This window comes from Protomyctophum parallelum (genome assembly GCF_964188405.1).
Source record: "Protomyctophum parallelum genome assembly, chromosome: 13".
Lineage (NCBI taxonomy): Eukaryota > Metazoa > Chordata > Actinopteri > Myctophiformes > Myctophidae > Protomyctophum > Protomyctophum parallelum.
The window spans coordinates 47,344,290-47,362,872 of record NC_139708.1 but is presented as its reverse complement, the minus strand read 5'-3'; the positions used below and the strand labels follow the sequence as shown (position 1 = coordinate 47,362,872).

At 39.9% G+C, this 18,583-nt stretch overlaps 1 protein-coding gene and 1 long non-coding RNA gene across 2 annotated transcripts; both read left to right on the top strand.

Annotated features, from left to right (window-relative positions):
- Positions 1–3,639: 3,639 nt before the first annotated feature.
- On the top strand, positions 3,640–7,922 carry LOC310869859. Its single transcript, XR_014570192.1, has 2 exons — positions 3,640–3,734; positions 7,560–7,922. It is a non-coding gene; the product is annotated as an uncharacterized lncRNA (long non-coding RNA).
- Positions 7,923–8,576: 654 nt separating this feature from the next.
- LOC310869855 (osteocalcin-like) lies at positions 8,577–15,642 on the top strand. The gene is made up of 5 exons (XM_083780817.1): positions 8,577–8,650; positions 10,663–10,716; positions 11,548–11,641; positions 14,096–14,236; positions 15,407–15,642. Exons 1-4 carry the CDS (start codon positions 8,590–8,592, stop codon positions 14,196–14,198), a joined length of 312 nt encoding a protein of 103 aa, XP_083636943.1. The 5' UTR covers positions 8,577–8,589; the 3' UTR covers positions 14,199–14,236; positions 15,407–15,642.
- Positions 15,643–18,583: the final 2,941 nt, after the last annotated feature.

Sequence of the window (18,583 nt, the reverse complement as noted above, 5' to 3'; positions counted from 1 at the left end):
CCTTTGTGTTTTTCATGTGAAATATTCCACGCAAAAAAATATGAAAATAAGATTAATTGCTTAAATTTGGACTGCTGGCAAACACACGTTGTAGCCGACCTGTGGGGTCCCCTCATGATTTTGGGGTTCATGATAATAAATGGTTTATGATTCTACACCGTTTTAAGAGACAGGCCATTTCTGCTTCAGAGCTTGGAAAGGTGTCAAACAGAACGTATAGGTTGAGAGTCTCGAGACAGGTCTGCAAGGGTTCAAGACTATGGGTACGGTTTGCAGTTTACTGAGAGCTGGGAAATCTCTGGATCAGAGCAGGAACACTCTGTACTGCACATATCTTAATCTTATGTTGTACTTTACTTTCTCTATCGTATCGAGACTATCTCTCCACCCAACATATTTCATATGTATGTATGGGGAATGACCCTCCTCACTTGTGACGTGGATATCTCTTTAAGACACACCAGTTGTACTGGCACACATGGGTATATAAGGCCCAGGTGTGTGTGATTACACAGATTTTTTGATCACCACCAGACAAGACAAGGGTAATTGGCCAAAGTCAAACACTGTTCAGGCGTATTGTTCAGGCCTACATATATAAACCCAGCAGTGTGTGTTTGTGTGTGACACAAAAAGAAAGTCTCCAGTCCTTGTCGTGAAGAAAGAAGCCGGAATGATGAAGACCTTGAGCATCCTGGTTCTCTGCGTCCTGGCAGCAGTGTGTCTGACCTCGGGTAAGAACATTTTAGTCTGCCTTTTCAGTAAAGGGAGCTAACTTATGGAACTCCTTGCCTATGGTCTTAAAACTAGACGGATGGTAATGTGTTCTATAGAGGTCTCAAACTATGGTTGAAATCAGATCAACTGTGCTCACATGTATAGCTCCTGACTAGTCACGGGAATGATTATGTTTACTTTTGTACTGGAGGTTATGTAATGTGTACTGTAACTTTGCTGTAAATTTCACTTGAATGTACTTCTTATTGAATGTACTTCTTATTTTTAGATTGGGTGTTCTTTTAACTTTGTATTTTCAGAAAAGTCTCCTATGGACAAGTGGTGAAAACTATGGTGAAAACGATGCATCTACAAGTTGTACAATTGTGCAATGGGATTGTTATGTCCATAAATAAACATAAACACATAAACATATGCAACAATTTGCAACGCTAGATTTATTTTATAATGGGAATATGGGATGAATCCAGAGTTGCAATACCCTCCATTGACTCCCCACTCATCCAATTTGGTTTGCAATCTGCTTGTCTTAAACGACGTTAAACTCACCAACATTGCAGCTGTAGTCCAAGCTTGAATTATCCTCTTTCAATCTGCCGAGCTTGTTTTTCATAAAAAAACACCGTAGAGATGTTATGAGCTACTTTCTGTCAAGACATCCTCTGCAGGTGATTCTTTTTCTAAGTGTTGCAGTTTGGAAGCACTCGTTTTTGTAAATTGGGTCGCACTGCTGCCTCCTGCATTATGTGCAAATTCGAAACAGGTGGTACGCAAGGCCGTTCAGTGACATAGGACGAGTGCTTCCAAACTCCAGCACTTAGAAAAATAATCACTTGCAGAGGATGTCTTGACAGAAAGTAGCTCATAACATTGTCTACGGTGGATTTTTATGAAAAACAAACTCAGCAGATTGAAAGAGGATAATTCAAGCTTGGACTACAGATGCGATGTTGGTGAGTTTAACGTCGTTTAAGACAAGCAGATCGCAAACCAAATTGGATGAGTGGGGAGTCAATTGAGGGTATTGCAACTCTAGATTCATCACATTATTAAAACAATCTAGAGTTGCAAATTACGGCTATAGTAAGAACACAGATGCAGACACACTATACACAGTCTAATTACAATATACTGTATCCTCTACACTCAAATCATCACAGTGACAACTTAAATGTAGGGTAAGTGATTAAAGTACAAGTGCTAAAAAGCTCTATATTGTGAGAGTATGGTATGGAGCTCAGATTCATAAAAAGTATACTATGAAAAGTATACAATGCAATACACAATATATACATATATCACTATTTGAACAGTGGAAGGACATTTTTCAGAAAAACACCCAATTTATAGATTACTTTTTGGGTTTTTTCAGATGCAATCAATTTAAACATAGATTGTTAGTTAATTATGTTTATTAAAGAGCTGGAGAGACCGTTATTGAACAAACACTCCATAGCCATGATTACTGTCAGGGTTATAGTGATTTAAATATTTTAACAAAAACACTTTGTTTTAACTAAAAATGATCACTACCTTTAAACAAATGTAACACATAGATACATTGACACTGAGGAAGTACAGGCAAACGGGTTGAAAGGCTGCTTTAACACTAGATTTGGATCATACCTACAGTATGCTTTTAAAACAACACATTTAAAGCTGCAATCTGGAACATTTAATGAATAGGCCTACAATGTTATTTTAACCAATGTGTAACAAACCCGCCGTGTTTGGGTAATGTCGTCTAATTAATAGGCATTTTAGATTTAGATCCCAGTGGAATGGTTGTGGCAGTATTGGTTTAACCAACAAGATTGAATGAATGCTGCTCAATTCATTCAGATTTCAAAATAAACTTAAACATCATTTACAGTCATTTTGGCATGAGTGGATTAAAACATTTGGCTTACCTCTCCACAGAGTAAAGTAAATGATTGTGATCTAATATATTAATATTGTCCTGTATTCACCAGATGTTTCTACCTCCACAGGCTCACAGCCTGCGGTTGACAACCCTGTTCCGGGTGTTTCTACCTCCACCGGCTCACAGCCTGCGGTTGACAACCCGGATGGTAAGATAAAGATAATTTCATATAACTTATGTTTTCTGTACATATTGATATGCAGAATATCATATCAGTATGACTTAAGTTTGGGTCAAACCTAAATGAACTGAATACTGCAACAAACTCACTATTAAATGCTTCGATGCTATTCACACCAGGTAACAGTTCACAGTGTGAATACAAATGGATCATTTAAATATGAGTCGTGATGATTCTGTTTTTACAATTTGGCAGCACCAAAAAACGGAGGATGTGCGTTAATTCTTCTGTGAATGTTCTTGAATTGTACATCACAAAAGAATGCAACATTATGCAATTCTGTGCAGTGTTGTTTTTGGCAGCACATTTTGATTTTAGTCATTAGTCTCTTGAATTGTTTATCCAGTTTTAGTCACCTGGAATGTTTTAGTGTTAGTCTAGTTTTTTTTTAAGTCGACAAGTGTGTTTTGGCGGGCCTTGATGCCGTCGTATAATGACTGATTTTATAGATCGGCTATTTTCAGCATGCAACCAAGTGTAAAATACTGGATCTCTTGTCCACAAGTCCCTTCCTAACATTTTAGTTTTTATTTGTTGACGAAATTGTCAGTATATTTAGTCTTCGTATTAGTCATCATAGCTTAGTTTTCATTCAGTTTCCATTTAGTTTGTCAGTGAAAAAAGGTAGTGGACGAACATTTTTCGTCTTAGTTTTAGTCGACAAAATCGACACTGATTCTGTGAAATAGTTTCTATCAATGATCACTTTATGTAAATATGGTACCAATCAAAACAAGAGAGCCATTGTATGAATGCAGATGAATGCAGATGATAAATGATGATACATGTACACCCAGGAGTGTTTGTGGAGAGGGGAGAGGCCGCTGCAGTGGTGCCACAGAAGAGTGCTGGAACCGCTACTGGAGGCTTGACAGCTGACCAGCTGGAAAGGTGACCTGACCTGCTGTACATTTATGCTGGACTGTTTAAACACGGTTTGCGAAACAGTGTTGTTTTCGTCAGGACTGACGATAACGTAAATGACGACGTCAACGCCCCTTTTTCCAGGACTAAGACTGACTAAAACGAACGACCCTAAAATATTTCGGGACAAGACTGACGCTGACGAGCTAAATACCGTAGCTCTGTTTGATGACGATGACGAGACGTGTGTGTGTTATTGTTGACAAGACGAGGCTACACGAAAATGTTAGTGGATTTTGACGAACAAAGTTTTAAATGCATGAAAATGTTCCGCCAATAATGTCACTGCACTCGCCGCTATCCTCCTCTCCAGTCTCCTTTCCTAGTTGGTCACGCCCATCTGCATGCATGCACACACACACACACACACACACACACACACCGTCCCATTTCGACTCCGTGTGCGTGTCCTCTTCAGACCACCACCAGACTGGGGGAAGCCGGCACCGCTATGATCACTTTGCTTGTCCCCGTGGATTGGAAATAGGATTTAAAAGGCTATCCGATGATAGCGTGGATTACAGCACAGTTGTGTGCAATTATTCAATAAAGAATTCACATATCACCGCACCTCGTCAAGCCTCCAGTGTCGGCTCAATGCGAAACATGTTGCACCGAGCCTAGCCTGGAAGCTAACGTCAATCAACAACAGTAGCTCTGGTCCATAGTGTAGTTAGGACTCATGAGTTCTATGGTACTTAATTTGATCCTTTCCCCTCACTCACACCCGCGGAAGCTGTGCAGGCAGCCCCTCGTTTTTAACATAAAAAAGATGTGAAAGCCTACTTTCCTCCTTCTAACACTATGGATCAGAGCTAACGTTATTCCAACTCCCAGTAGCAGTTCAAGTACCCGACCAGATGACATGGTTTCTAACTAAACGGTTATGGCCAAATAAAATGTAAAATCTACTATGGCTGTTACTGTATGTCCACGGAAGAAACACAGAGGTGTTTTCTTATGGTCATGTCACATATTTGCTGCACCAATTGAAGCCCCCCCCCCCAAACCCTGTAGGATGCATTCCCCAAAACTCTCAGAGACATGCCCCCACCATCCAAACCTTCAATATTACTTTCCCCAGCTATTTATTTTTATTTACTTAGTGTTTTTCCTTTAATAAAGTTGTTTTTGATTCATGTCCCCCTTGCAAAGCATTTTTGGGTACTCAGAAAAGCTGTATATAAATTAATTTTGAGATATTATTACTACAAAAACAATGTTAAACTTATGTATTCACTATTCATTGATTCACTAGTATACCAAAATCCATTAAAAAAATGGCTCTCTCACAGTTCTTGGGTCAAATAATGATATGCGATTAAAATGTGATTAATCGAGATTAACTACAAAGCCTCTGATTCATTAGATTTTTTTTTTTTAATCGAGTCCCAGCTCTAATTAATACCTGTACGCTATAGACATTTTATTTAAAAACTTTTTATTTTTTGACAAACTGGACTAAAACCTTTTACTAAAATGACTAAAACTGACTAAAACCCTTAGGAGTTTCCGTCGACTAAAACTATCAAGGATAGAAATGACTAAGACTGACTAAGACTAATTAAGCATTTTTTCAAATGACTAAGACTGACTAAGACTAATTAAGCATTTTTCCAAAAGACTAAGACTGACTAAATCTAAAAAATGCCTGCCAAAAACAACACTGTTGCGAAAGGGCCTTTCTGTGTGGAGTTTGCATGTTCTCCCCGTGTCCCCTAGGGTAGGTACTAGCCCTGGTCCAAGGCTTACAGCGAGTCTCTCTCTGACGCCTTGTGGAAGTACAGCCCTCTGGTCATATTTCCACTCCCGTGCGCTGTTTTTCTAATGCCAGCAAATAGTGTAGGATAGCGTTACCGCAGTTAAATTCAGGGTACATTGAGTTATTAAAATGGCACAAAGTGCATTTTCGAGATTAACTGGCTACCTGAGACGCTTCCCAGTTACGAGAATAGACTTTTAACAAGGTCTAGCAGGCTTTGTTTCGGTGAGTGGTTACGTCTTTTTGTTTATTTGCTGGTATTAGAAAAACAGCGCACGGGAGTGGAAATATGACCAGAGGGCTGTGGAAGGTACTTCCACAAGGCGTCAGAGAGAGACTCGCTGTAAGCCTTGGACCAGGGCTAGGTAGGTACCCTCACGAAAACATGCAGTAATCCTGGTCTCTAAACTACCTCCTCCTGGCCAGCCGGTGAGCCTGATGGAGGGGAAAGTATAACTGGTCGGAATAACGTGTTCCTTTCACACGCTACGTCCGGCCGGGGAAATTCCCCCCCGTCGGGTGAAAAGAAGCAGCTTGGACTCCTCATGCATAAAAGGAGCATGAGGTCAGTCCGCTGCCCCCCCAGTTTGGCAGAGGAAGTGTTGCGCCCAGGATTACATTCGATAATTGACACTGGGTGAAAAAAATGGGTTGCAAAATCGTGGGATAAAAATTATAGAGTAATAAACACTAATGTTCAGGCTTTCTCATTACAGAAGCATATTGGAATTCAATGCAATAATAACCAATAATAACCTGTTATCATCGCTGTCGGGAGGAAACCACCTAACTCCATTTGAGGTTTTTGATTTTTAGTTTTTCTTCAAAAATCAGTGCTGGACAAAACCTCTTGACTCCATTGGACCCTCAAACCGTCTGCAATACAGCTAACTCCACCACCTCTCTCCTAGCTCTCATGGAAGTAATTGACAATATATAAAGTCAACAACACCAACTTGCTGTGTTTTCAAAATATAACGTTTTCTTTCCAGAAAAGAAAAACAAAAAAAAAACAGTACATTGAAAGTACATTTTGGAGATATGTGGTTTCTTGTCGACGGCAGAGATTTGTTGATGTGTTGCTTTCTATAGTCATGGTTCTGCATGAGAGAACTCCAAATATTAGGACAGAATTTCAGGTTGATACAATAAATTCATAGAGAATATTTCAGTTAAAATATTACAACCTCAGTATTGCTATCAAGATTATCTGGAAATTATTCTCATTACATCCTCCTGACGATACAGTCTGTTATCATCAGTGGCGTGCACAGACATTTAGAGGGGCAACTAGGTGCTCAAGTTGAAAAAAGGGCACCTTGTGCAGCGCGTGGAACCGGCCGGTTGCCTTAATAGTGTGAGATTTATAAATGTTGGGGCATGAATAATATATAAGCTTTATCATCAATAAAATGATGACCATGGTCCACATACTGTACAGTGTACACTGTACAAAAAAAGCACGACCTAGTATCTATTTGTGCACGCCACTGGTTATCAGTATAGGTTAACATCCAGCACGACGCGTTGTGAGCTTGTAGTTCAGCTATTTTCAACATGTGTAAAGTCAGCCATTACGACGGCATCAAGGCCCGCCAAAATACATTTTAGTCGACTAAATCAACTGTAGATGTTGGTCGACTAAAATCTTATGACACTTAGTCGACTAAAACTAGACTAACACCAAAACATTCCAGTTTCATTCCAAAGGCTATGACTAAACTAAAATAGCAAATTCGCTGCCAAAAACAACACTGCTACCATCTGGGACATGACACATTAGGGCGACTGTGGCTCAGGAGGTAGAGCAGGTCGTCCAATGATCCATGGGTCGGCGGTTCGAATCCCGGCTCCTCCTGTCTACATGTCAAAGTGTCCTTGGGCAAGACATTGAACCCCAAATTGCTCCCGATGTGCTGGTTGGTAACTTGCATGACTTCCGCCACAATTGGTTTATGTGTGTGAATGGGTTCATGTAATGCACCTTGTAGATAAATGCACCATTTACATTGCTTCTCTCTCTCTCGCAGTCTGAGAGAGGTGTGTGAGGCTAACCCGGGTTGTGAGGACATGATTGATACAGAAGGAATCGTCACTGCCTACTCTGGACCAATCCCTTAATAAATGTCAAACCACTTATGCCAAAATTGATGATGATTAGATATGTTCTTTTCATTGAGTCTGTCATCGTTTTATAATGTGCGTTATACAAGCATGCAAATGCAAAGGTTTTCAAATTGTAGGATGCAGTGTAATGTTAAACAAGTGTGAAGGTTATAGATAGACAAAGGAGCGATATGGAGATAAGATGATTATTAGTATTATCTATTTATCTCTATAATGTCTGATATTCTGTAGTGTGTTGAAACTAAATAAATTCAAACAAAACTCTGCCTTTGTGTTTTTCATGTGAAATATTCCACGCAAAAAAATATGAAAATAAGATTAATTGCTTAAATTTGGACTGCTGGCAAACACACGTTGTAGCCGACCTGTGGGGTCCCCTCATGATTTTGGGGTTCATGATAATAAATGGTTTATGATTCTACACCGTTTTAAGAGACAGGCCATTTCTGCTTCAGAGCTTGGAAAGGTGTCAAACAGAACGTATAGGTTGAGAGTCTCGAGACAGGTCTGCAAGGGTTCAAGACTATGGGTACGGTTTGCAGTTTACTGAGAGCTGGGAAATCTCTGGATCAGAGCAGGAACACTCTGTACTGCACTAATCTTATGTTGTACTTTACTTTCTCTATCGTATCGAGACTATCTCTCCACCCAACATATTTCATATGTATGTATGGGGAATGACCCTCCTCACTTGTGACGTGGATACCTCTTTAAGACACACCAGTTGTACTGGCACACATGGGTATATAAGGCCCAGGTGTGTGTGATTACACAGATTTTTTGATCACCACCAGACAAGACAAGGGTAATTGGCCAAAGTCAAACACTGTTCAGGCGTATTGTTCAGGCCTACATATATAAACCCAGCAGTGTGTGTTTGTGTGTGACACAAAAAGAAAGTCTCCAGTCCTTGTCGTGAAGAAAGAAGCCGGAATGATGAAGACCTTGAGCATCCTGGTTCTCTGCGTCCTGGCAGCAGTGTGTCTGACCTCGGGTAAGAACATTTTAGTCTGCCTTTTCAGTAAAGGGAGCTAACTTATGGAACTCCTTGCCTATGGTCTTAAAACTAGACGGATGGTAATGTTCTATAGAGGTCTCAAACTATGGTTGAAATCAGATCAACTGTGCTCACATGTATAGCTCCTGACTGGTCACGGGAATGATTATGTTTACTTTTGTACTGGAGGTTATGTAATGTGTACTGTAACTTTGCTGTAAATTTCACTTGAATGTACTTCTTATTGAATGTACTTCTTATTTTTAGATTGGGTGTTATTTTAACTTTGTATTTTCAGAAAAGTCTCCTATGGACAAGTGGTGAAAACGATGCATCTACAAGTTGTACAATTGTGCAATGTGATTGTTATGTCCATAAATAAACATATGCAACAATTTGCAACGCTAGATTTATTTTATAATGGGAATATGGGATGAATCCAGAGTTGCAATACCCTCCTTTGACTCCCCACTCATCCAATTTGGTTTGCGATCTGCTTGTCTTAAACGACGTTAAACTCACCAACATTGCAGCTGTAGTCCAAGCTTGAATTATCCTCTTTCAATCTGCCGAGCTTGTTTTTCATAAAAAAACACCGTAGAGATGTTATGAGCTACTTTCTGTCAAGACATCCTCTGCAGGTGATTCTTTTTCTAAGTGTTGCCGTTTGGAAGCACTCGTTTTTGTAAATTGGGTCGCACTGCTGCCTCCTGCATTATGTGCAAATTCGAAACAGGTGGTACGCAAGGCCGTTCAGTGACATACGACGAGTGCTTCCAAACTCCAGCACTTAGAAAAATAATCACTTGCAGAGGATGTCTTGACAGAAAGTAGCTCATAACATTGTCTACGGTGGATTTTTATGAAAAACAAACTCAACAGATTAAAAGAGGATAATTCAAGCTTGGACTACAGATGCGATGTTGGTGAGTTTAACGTTGTTTAAGACAAGCAGATCGCAAACCAAATTGGATGAGTGGGGAGTCAATTGAGGGTATTGCAACTCTAGATTCATCACATTATTAAAACAATCTAGAGTTGCAAATTACGGCTATAGTAAGAACACAGATGCAGACACACTATACACAGTCTACTTACAATATACTGTATCCTCTACACTCAAATCATCACAGTGACAACTTAAATGTAGGGTAAGTGATTAAAGTACAAGTGCTAAAAAGCTCTATATTGTGAGAGTATGGTATGGAGCTCAGATTCATGAAAAGTATACAATGCAATACACAATATATACATATATCACTATTTGAACAGTGGAAGGACATTTTTCAGAAAAACACCCAATTTATAGATTACTTTTTGGGTTTTTTCAGATGCAATCAATTTAAACATAGATTGTTAGTTAATTATGTTTATTAAAGAGCTGGAGAGACCGTTATTGAACAAACACTCCATAGCCATGATTACTGTCAGGGTTATAGTGATTTAAATATTTTAACAAAAACACTTTTTGTTTTAACCAAAGATTATCACTACCTTTAAACCTCAGTGTACAAATGTAACACATAGATAAATTGACACTGAGGAAGTACAGGCAAACGGGTTGAAAGGCTGCTTTAACACTAGATTTGAATCATATGGATCATACCTATACCATGCTTTTAAAACAACACATTTAAAGCTGCAATCTGGAACATTTAATGAATAGGCCTACAATGTTATTTTTAACCAATGTGTAACAAACCCGCCGTGGTTGGGTAATGTCGTCTAACTAATAGGCATTTTAGATTTAGATCCCAGTGGAATGGTTGTGGCAGTATTGGTTTAACCAACAAGATTGAATGAATGCTGCTCAATTCATTCAGATTTCAAAAGAAACTTAACCAACAAGATTGCATGAATGCTGCTCAATTCATTCAGATTTCTAAATAAACTTAAACATCATTTACAGTCATTTTGGCATGAGTGGATTAAAAAATTTGGCTTACCTCTCCACAGAGTAAAGTAAATGATTGTGATCTAATATATTAATATTGTCCTGTATTCACCAGATGTTTCTACCTCCACAGGCTCACAGCCTGCGGTTGACAACCCTGTTCCGGATGGTAAGATAAAGATCATTTCATATAACTTCTGTTTTCTGTACATATTGATATAATATGATCATATCAGTATGACTTAAGTTTGGGTCAAACCTAAATGAACTGAATACTGCAACAAACTCACTATTAAATGCTTCGATGCTATTCACACCATGCAGGTAACAGTTCACAGTGTGAATACAAATGGATCATTTAAATATGAGTCGTGATGATTCTGTTTTTATAATTTGGCAGCACCAAAAAACGGAGGATGTGCGTTAATTCTTCTGTGAATGTTCTTGAATTGTACATCACAAAAGAATGCAACATTATTGTTTTTGGCAGCACATTTAGATTTTAGTCATTAGTCTCTTGAATTGTTTTAATCTAGTTTTAGTCTCATTTTAGTCACCTGGAATGTTTTAGTGTTAGTCTAGTTTTAAATCTAGTTGATTTAGTCGACTAAAGTGTGCTTTGGCGGTCCTTGATGCCGTCATAATGACAGATTTTACACTAGATCGGCTATTTTCAGCATGCAACCAAGTGTAAAATGACTTATACTGGATCTCTTGTCCAGTGTCCACTAGTCCCTTCCTAACATTTAGTTTTTATTTGTTGACGAAATTGTCAGTATATTTAGTCTTAGTATTAGTCATCATAGCTTAGTTTTCATTCAGTTTCCATTTAGTTTGTCAGTGAAAAAAGGTAGTGGACCAACATTTTTCGACAAAATCAACACTGATTCTGTGAAATAGTTTCTATCAATGATCACTTTATGTAAATATGGTACCAATCAAAACTACAGAGAGCCATTGTATGAATGCAGATGATAAATGATGATACATGTACACCCAGGAGTGTTTGTGGAGAGGGGAGAGGCCGCTACAGTGGTGCGACAGAAGAGAGCTGGAACCGCTCCTGGAGACTTGACACTGACCCAGCTGGAAAGGTGACCTGACCTGCTGTACATTTATGCTGGACTGTTTAGACACGGTTTGCGAAAGGGCCTTTCTGTGTGGAGTTTGCATGATCTCCCCGTGTCCCCTAGGGTAGGTACCCTCACGAAAACATGCAGTAATCCTGGTCTCTAAACTACCTCCCCCTGGCCAGCCGGGGCGCCTTGATGGAGGGGAAAGGAACTGGTCGGAAGAACGTGTTCCTTTCACGCGCTACGCCCGGCCGGGAAAATCCCCCTCTGTCAGGTGAAAAGAAGCAGCTTGGACTCCTCATGCATAGAAGAAAGCATGCGATCAGTCCGCTGCCCCCCCCCCCCCCCCCCCCCCCCCAGTTTGGCAGAGGAAGGGTTGCGCCCAGGATTACATTCGATAATTGACACTGGGTGAAAAAAATGGGTTGCAAAATTAAGTTGAAAGCGAGTAATACACTGTCTGGATGTTATCTGGAATGGAAATAAAAACGGAGTATTCTGTAATCAATAGCAGATGTGATGGACGGACGCGCAAATATGGGAAATTAACATGGGTGAGCTTCATTGTTATTGGCTTTTATCGATGTGTATCTCTACACGTCATCACGCAGCACGTTTTCGTTTTAATAAATAAATAATGCAATCGTTTTTATGGACCTTTGATATAAAAACACACAGAAATGAGAATTTTCACATTTTTTTGGCATCCATTGTTAGGTATGCCCATATAATGACCACGGATATGGTCTAAAAGTGTGAAAAACGTCTTTTTCATTTCACTGCACCTTTAACTCCATTGGACCCTCAAACCGTCTGCAATGCAGCTAACTCCACCACCTCTCTCCTAGCTCTCATGCAAGTAATTGACGATATATAAAGTAAACAACACCAACTTGCTGTGTTATATAACGTTTTCTTTCCAGAAACAAAAATATATAAATTTTTCATTACATTGAAAGTACATTTTGGAGATGGGTGGTTTCTTGTCGACGGCAGAGATTGGTTGTTGTGTTGCTTTCTATAGTCATGGTTCTGCATGAGAGAACTCCAAATATCAGGACAGAATTTCAGGTTGATACACTAAATTCATAGAGATAATATTTCAGTGAAAGAAAATATTACAACTTCAGTATTGCTATCAAGATTATCTGGACATTATTCTCATTACATCCTCCTGACGATACAGTCTGTTATCATCAGTGGCGTGCACAGACATTTAGAGGGGCAACTAGGTGCTCAAGTTGAAAAAAGGGCACCTTGTGCAGCGCGTGGAACTGGCCGGTTGCCTTAATAGTGTGAGATCTTTAAATGTTGGGGGCCGGGGCATAAATAATATATTATAAGCTTTATCATCAATAAAATGATCATGTCACCATGGTCCACATACTGTACAGTGTACACTGTACAAAAATCACACACGTGTGAACTGAGTGGTGCAATTCCCCCCCCCTCCCCCCCCTCTCTCTCTCTCTCTCTCTCTCTCATTAGAGTCACTACCCCTCTCACTGTTTCTGGCGCCCCCTACTGCTATTATTAAGTCACATACTCGTGCTTACACAGACAGACACACACACACACACACAAACAAACAAACAAACAGACAGACACACAAACAAACAAACAGGTACGAGGACATTGCAAGCTGGTTGTAGGAGTGGTTTGCACCACTCAAAAAAGCACGACCTAGTATCTATTTGTGCACGCCACTGGTTATCAGTATAGGTTAACATCCAGCACGACGCGTTGTGAGCTTGTAGTTCAGCGTTTTTCAACACGTGTAAAATCAGCCATTACGACAGCATCGAGGCCCGCCAAAATACATTTTAGTCGACTAAATCAACTGTAGATTTGTCGACTAAATCAACTGTAGATGTTGGTCGACTAAAATCTTATGACACTTAGGGCTGTATTTTGCGTGTCTTAAGTACCAGGTCTTATTCCCTAACTTGAGTAAACTAAAGACCTGGAGGCGTGATCAATGCTCTTTGGCCACTCAGAATAGCCAAATGGCATTTATCACGCCTAGTTTACTCAAGTTAGGGAATAAGACCTGGTACTTAAGACACGCAAAATACAGCCCCTAGTCGACTAAAACTAGACTAACACCAAAACATTCCAGTTTCATTCCAAAGGCTATGACTAAACTAAAATGGCAAATTCGCTGCCAAAAACAACACTGCTACCATCTGGGACATGACACATTAGGGCGACTGTGGCTCAGGAGGTAGAGCAGGTCGTCCAACGATCCATGGGTCGGTGGTTCGAATCCCGGCTCCTCCTGTCTACATGTCAAAGTGTCCTTGGGCAAGACATTGAACCCCAAATTGCTCCCGATGTGCTGGTTGGTAACTTGCATGACTTCCGCCACAATTGGTGTATGTGTGTGAATGGGTTAATGTAATGCACCTTGTAGATGCACCTTGTAGATAAAGATAAATGCACCATTTACATTGCCTCTCTCTCTCTCTCTCTCAGTCTGAGGGAGGTGTGTGAGGCTAACCTGGGTTGTGAGGACATGATGGATACAGAAGGAATCATCGCTGCCTACACTGCCTACTATGGACCAATCCCTTACTAAATGTCAAACCACTTATGCCAAAATTGATAATGATGATTGTCTCCACCAGGCCGAAGGCATGTGGGGAGAGTATGTTTTGCACTCCGTCCGTCCGTGTGTGTGTCCGTCCGTGTGTCCGTCCGTCCGTCCGTCCGTGTGTCCGTGAGCAGCTAATCTCGGCCACCGTTAACCCGGTTGATGCCACATTTTGCACACACACTCCCTGGATGCCAACGATGAACCTCTGCCCCAAACTTTCCAGAACGGCCTGTTATAGCGCCACCAGGAGGCCGCTTTGTGCAAAACAAGTTTTTGCACAGTACACCTACAGATTTTGTCCAAACATCACGCAAATTGGTACACAGTCTCTCTAGAGCCATTCAACGAAACCGGTCTTTCAGATTTCTCAGACTCCATCCTGATTGGTTAAGATTGGCTTCCAAAGTTCACAGGAGTGCTCAGTTTCAAACAAAATGCTGCAAATCATGAACACATCGCGTGATTTCCGTGAAATTGTGCACCCACATTCCCACTAGGCCCAGGACGAAATGCCACATGAACAATTTCAACTCAGACTCAAGGTGGCGCTATAACTGGCCGAAAAGTGTTTTTACCTCTAACTGCACGGATCTGTGGATAACTTTGTATGCCAACTCCCTAGAGGCCAAGGAAAAACCTTTGCCTGGAATTTTTCACATCTGCTCTTTATAGCGCCACCAGGAGGCCGACATATGTAAAACACATTTTCTATTATTACTCCTTCAGATTTTATCCAAATTTCACGCAAATCGGTATACACTATCTCCATAGTCATGTGATCAACACGGAGCGCCACCATTTCCCATCTTCCATCCTGATTGGCTAAGATTGGCTTCCAAAGCTCACACGATTCGTCCATTTCCAAAAAAGGCCACAAATCACAAACACAGTGTGCAATTTCCGTTAAATTATACACGCACATTTTCACTAGGCCGAGGACGACATGCCGCAATTTTTTCCTCAAAATCAGCCTCACGGTGGTGCTATAACAGGCCAATTCCTGCTTTTAGCTATAACTGCATCGATCTGTATACAACTTATGTATGCACACATGGAAAAACATTGTACCTGCATCCCTCCAACACGAACCTCCGGCCCAAATCTTCCTCAACAGCCTGTTATAGCGCCACCATGAGGCCACAACCTGACCTGCCCTGGTGGAGACCTGTGCCGATTGGCACTTTGTCTAGTTAGATATGTTCTTTTCATTGAGTCTGTCATCGTTTTATAATGTGCGTTATACAAGCATGCAAATGCAAAGGTTTTCAAATTGTAGGATGCAGTGTAATGTTAAACAAGTGTGAAGGTTATAGATAGACAAAGGAGCGATATGGAGATAAGATGATTATTAGTATTATCTATTTATCTCTATAATGTCTGATATTCTGTAGTGTGTTGAAACTAAATAAATTCAAACAAAACTCTGCCTTTGTGTTTTTCATGTGAAATATTCCACGCAAAAAAATATGAAAATAAGATTAATTGCTTAAATTTGGACTGCTGGCAAACACACGTTGTAGCCGACCTGTGGGGTCCCCTCATGATTTTGGGGTTCATGATAATAAATGGTTTATGATTCTACACCGTTTTAAGAGACAGGCCATTTCTGCTTCAGAGCTTGGAAAGGTGTCAAACAGAACGTATAGGTTGAGAGTCTCGAGACAGGTCTGCAAGGGTTCAAGACTATGGGTACGGTTTGCAGTTTACTGAGAGCTGGGAAATCTCTGGATCAGAGCAGGAACACTCTGTACTGCACATATCTTAATCTTATGTTGTACTTTACTTTCTCTATCGTATCGAGACTATCTCTCCACCCAACATATTTCATATGTATGCATGGGGAATGACCCTCCTCACTTGTGCCGTGGATATCTCTTTAAGACACACCAGTTGTACTGGCACACATGGGTATATAAGGCCCAGGTGTGTGTGATTACACAGATTTTTTGATCACCACCAGACAAGACAAGGGTAATTGGCCAAAGTCAAACACTGTTCAGGCGTATTGTTCAGGCCTACATATATAAACCCAGCAGTGTGTGTTTGTGTGTGACACAAAAAGAAAGTCTCCAGTCCTTGTCGTGAAGAAAGAAGCCGGAATGATGAAGACCTTGAGCATCCTGGTTCTCTGCGTCCTGGCAGCAGTGTGTCTGACCTCGGGTAAGAACATTTTAGTCTGCCTTTTCAGTAAAGGGAGCCAACTTATGGAACTCCTTGCCTATGGTCTTAAAACTAGACGGATGGTAATGTGTTCTATAGAGGTCTCAAACTATGGTTGAAATCAGATCAACTGTGCTCCTGACTAGTCACGGGAATGATTATGTTTACTTTTGTACTGGAGGTTATGTAATGTGTACTGTAACTTTGCTGTAAATTTCACTTGAATGTACTTCTTATTGAATGTACTTCTTATTTTTAGATTGGGTGTTCTTTTAACTTTGTATTTTCAGAAAAGTCTCCTATGGACAAGTGGTGAAAACGATGGTGAAAACGATGCATCTACAAGTTGTACAATTGTGCAATGGGATTGTTATGTCCATAAATACACATAAACATATGCAACAATTTGCAACGCTAGATTTATTTTATAATGGGAATATGGGATGAATCCAGAGTTGCAATACCCTCCATTGACTCCCCACTCATCCAATATGGTTTGCGATCTGCTTGTCTTAAACGACGTTAAACTCACCAACATTGCAGCTGTAGTCCAAGCTTGAATTATCCTCTTTCAATCTGCCGAGCTTGTTTTTCATAAAAAAACACCGTAGAGATGTTATGAGCTACTTTCTGTCAAGACATCCTCTGCAGGTGATTCTTTTTCTAAGTGTTGCAGTTTGGAAGCACTCGTTTTTGTAAATTGGGTCGCACTGCTGCCTCCTGCATTATGTGCAAATTCGAAACAGGTGGTACGCAAGGCCGTTCAGTGACATACGACGAGTGCTTCCAAACTCCAGCAGAAAAATAATCACTTGCAGAGGATGTCTTGACAGAAAGTAGCTCATAACATTGTCTACGGTGGATTTTTATGAAAAACAAACTCAGCAGATTGAAAGAGGATAATTCAAGCTTGGACTACAGATGCGATGTTGGTGAGTTTAACGTCGTTTAAGACAAGCAGATCGCAAACCAAATTGGATGAGTGGGGAGTCAATTGAGGGTATTGCAACTCTAGATTCATCACATTATTAAAACAATCTAGAGTTGCAAATTACGGCTATAGTAAGAACACAGATGCAGACACACTATACACAGTCTAATTACAATATACTGTATCCTCTACACTCAAATCATCACAGTGACAACTTAAATGTAGGGTAAGTGATTAAAGTACAAGTGCTAAAAAGCTCTATATTGTGAGTATGGTATGGAGCTCAGATTCATAAAAAGTATACTATGAAAAGTATACAATGCAATACACAATATATACATATATCACTATTTGAACAGTGGAAGGACATTTTTCAGAAAAACACCCAATTTATAGATTACTTTTTGGGTTTTTTCAGATGCAATCAATTTAAACATAGATTGTTAGTTAATTATGTTTATTAAAGAGCTGGAGAGACCGTTATTGAACAAACACTCCATAGCCATGATTACTGTCAGGGTTATAGTGATTTAAATATTTTAACAAAAACACTTTTTGTTTTAACCAAAATTTATCACTACCTTTAAACCTCGGTGTACAAATGTAACACATAGATAAATTGACACTGAGGAAGTACAGGCAAACGGGTTGAAAGGCTGCTTTAACACTAGATTTGAATCATATGGATCATACCTACAGTATGCTTTTAAAACAACACATTTAAAGCTGCAATCTGGAACATTTAATGAATAGGCCTACAATGTTATTTTAACCAATGTGTAACAAACCCGCCGTGGTTGGGTAATGTCGTCTAATTAATATGCATTTTAGATTTAGATCCCAGTGGAATGGTTGTGGCAGTATTGGTTTAACCAACAAGATTGCATGAATGCTGCTCAATTCATTCAGATTTCAAAATAAACTTAAACATCATTTACAGTCATTTTGGCATGAGTGGATTAAAAAATGTGGCTTACCTCTCCACAGAGTAAAGTAAATGATTGTGATCTAATATATAAATATTGTCCTGTATTCACCAGATGTTCCTACCTCCACCGGCTCACAGCCTGCAGGTGACAACCCTGTTCCGGATGGTAAGATAAAGATCATTTCGTATAACTTCTGTTTTCTGTACATATTGATATGCAGAATATCATATCAGTATGACTTAAGTTTGGGTCAAACCTAAATGAACTGAATACTGCAACAAACTCACTATTAAATGCTTCGATGCTATTCACACCATGCAGGTAACAGTTCACAGTGTGAATACAAA

Bases quoted from the DNA above. Each gene is read 5' to 3' on its own strand.
- LOC310869855 (XM_083780817.1), top strand. From the start codon at position 8,590: ATGATGAAGACCTTGAGCATCCTGGTTCTCTGCGTCCTGGCAGCAGTG. The intron at 8,651-10,662 runs GTAAGAACATTT...TGTATTCACCAG, and splicing joins AGCAGTGTGTCTGACCTCGG to ATGTTTCTACCTCCACAGGC. The intron at 10,717-11,547 runs GTAAGATAAAGA...ATGTACACCCAG, and splicing joins TGACAACCCTGTTCCGGATG to GAGTGTTTGTGGAGAGGGGA.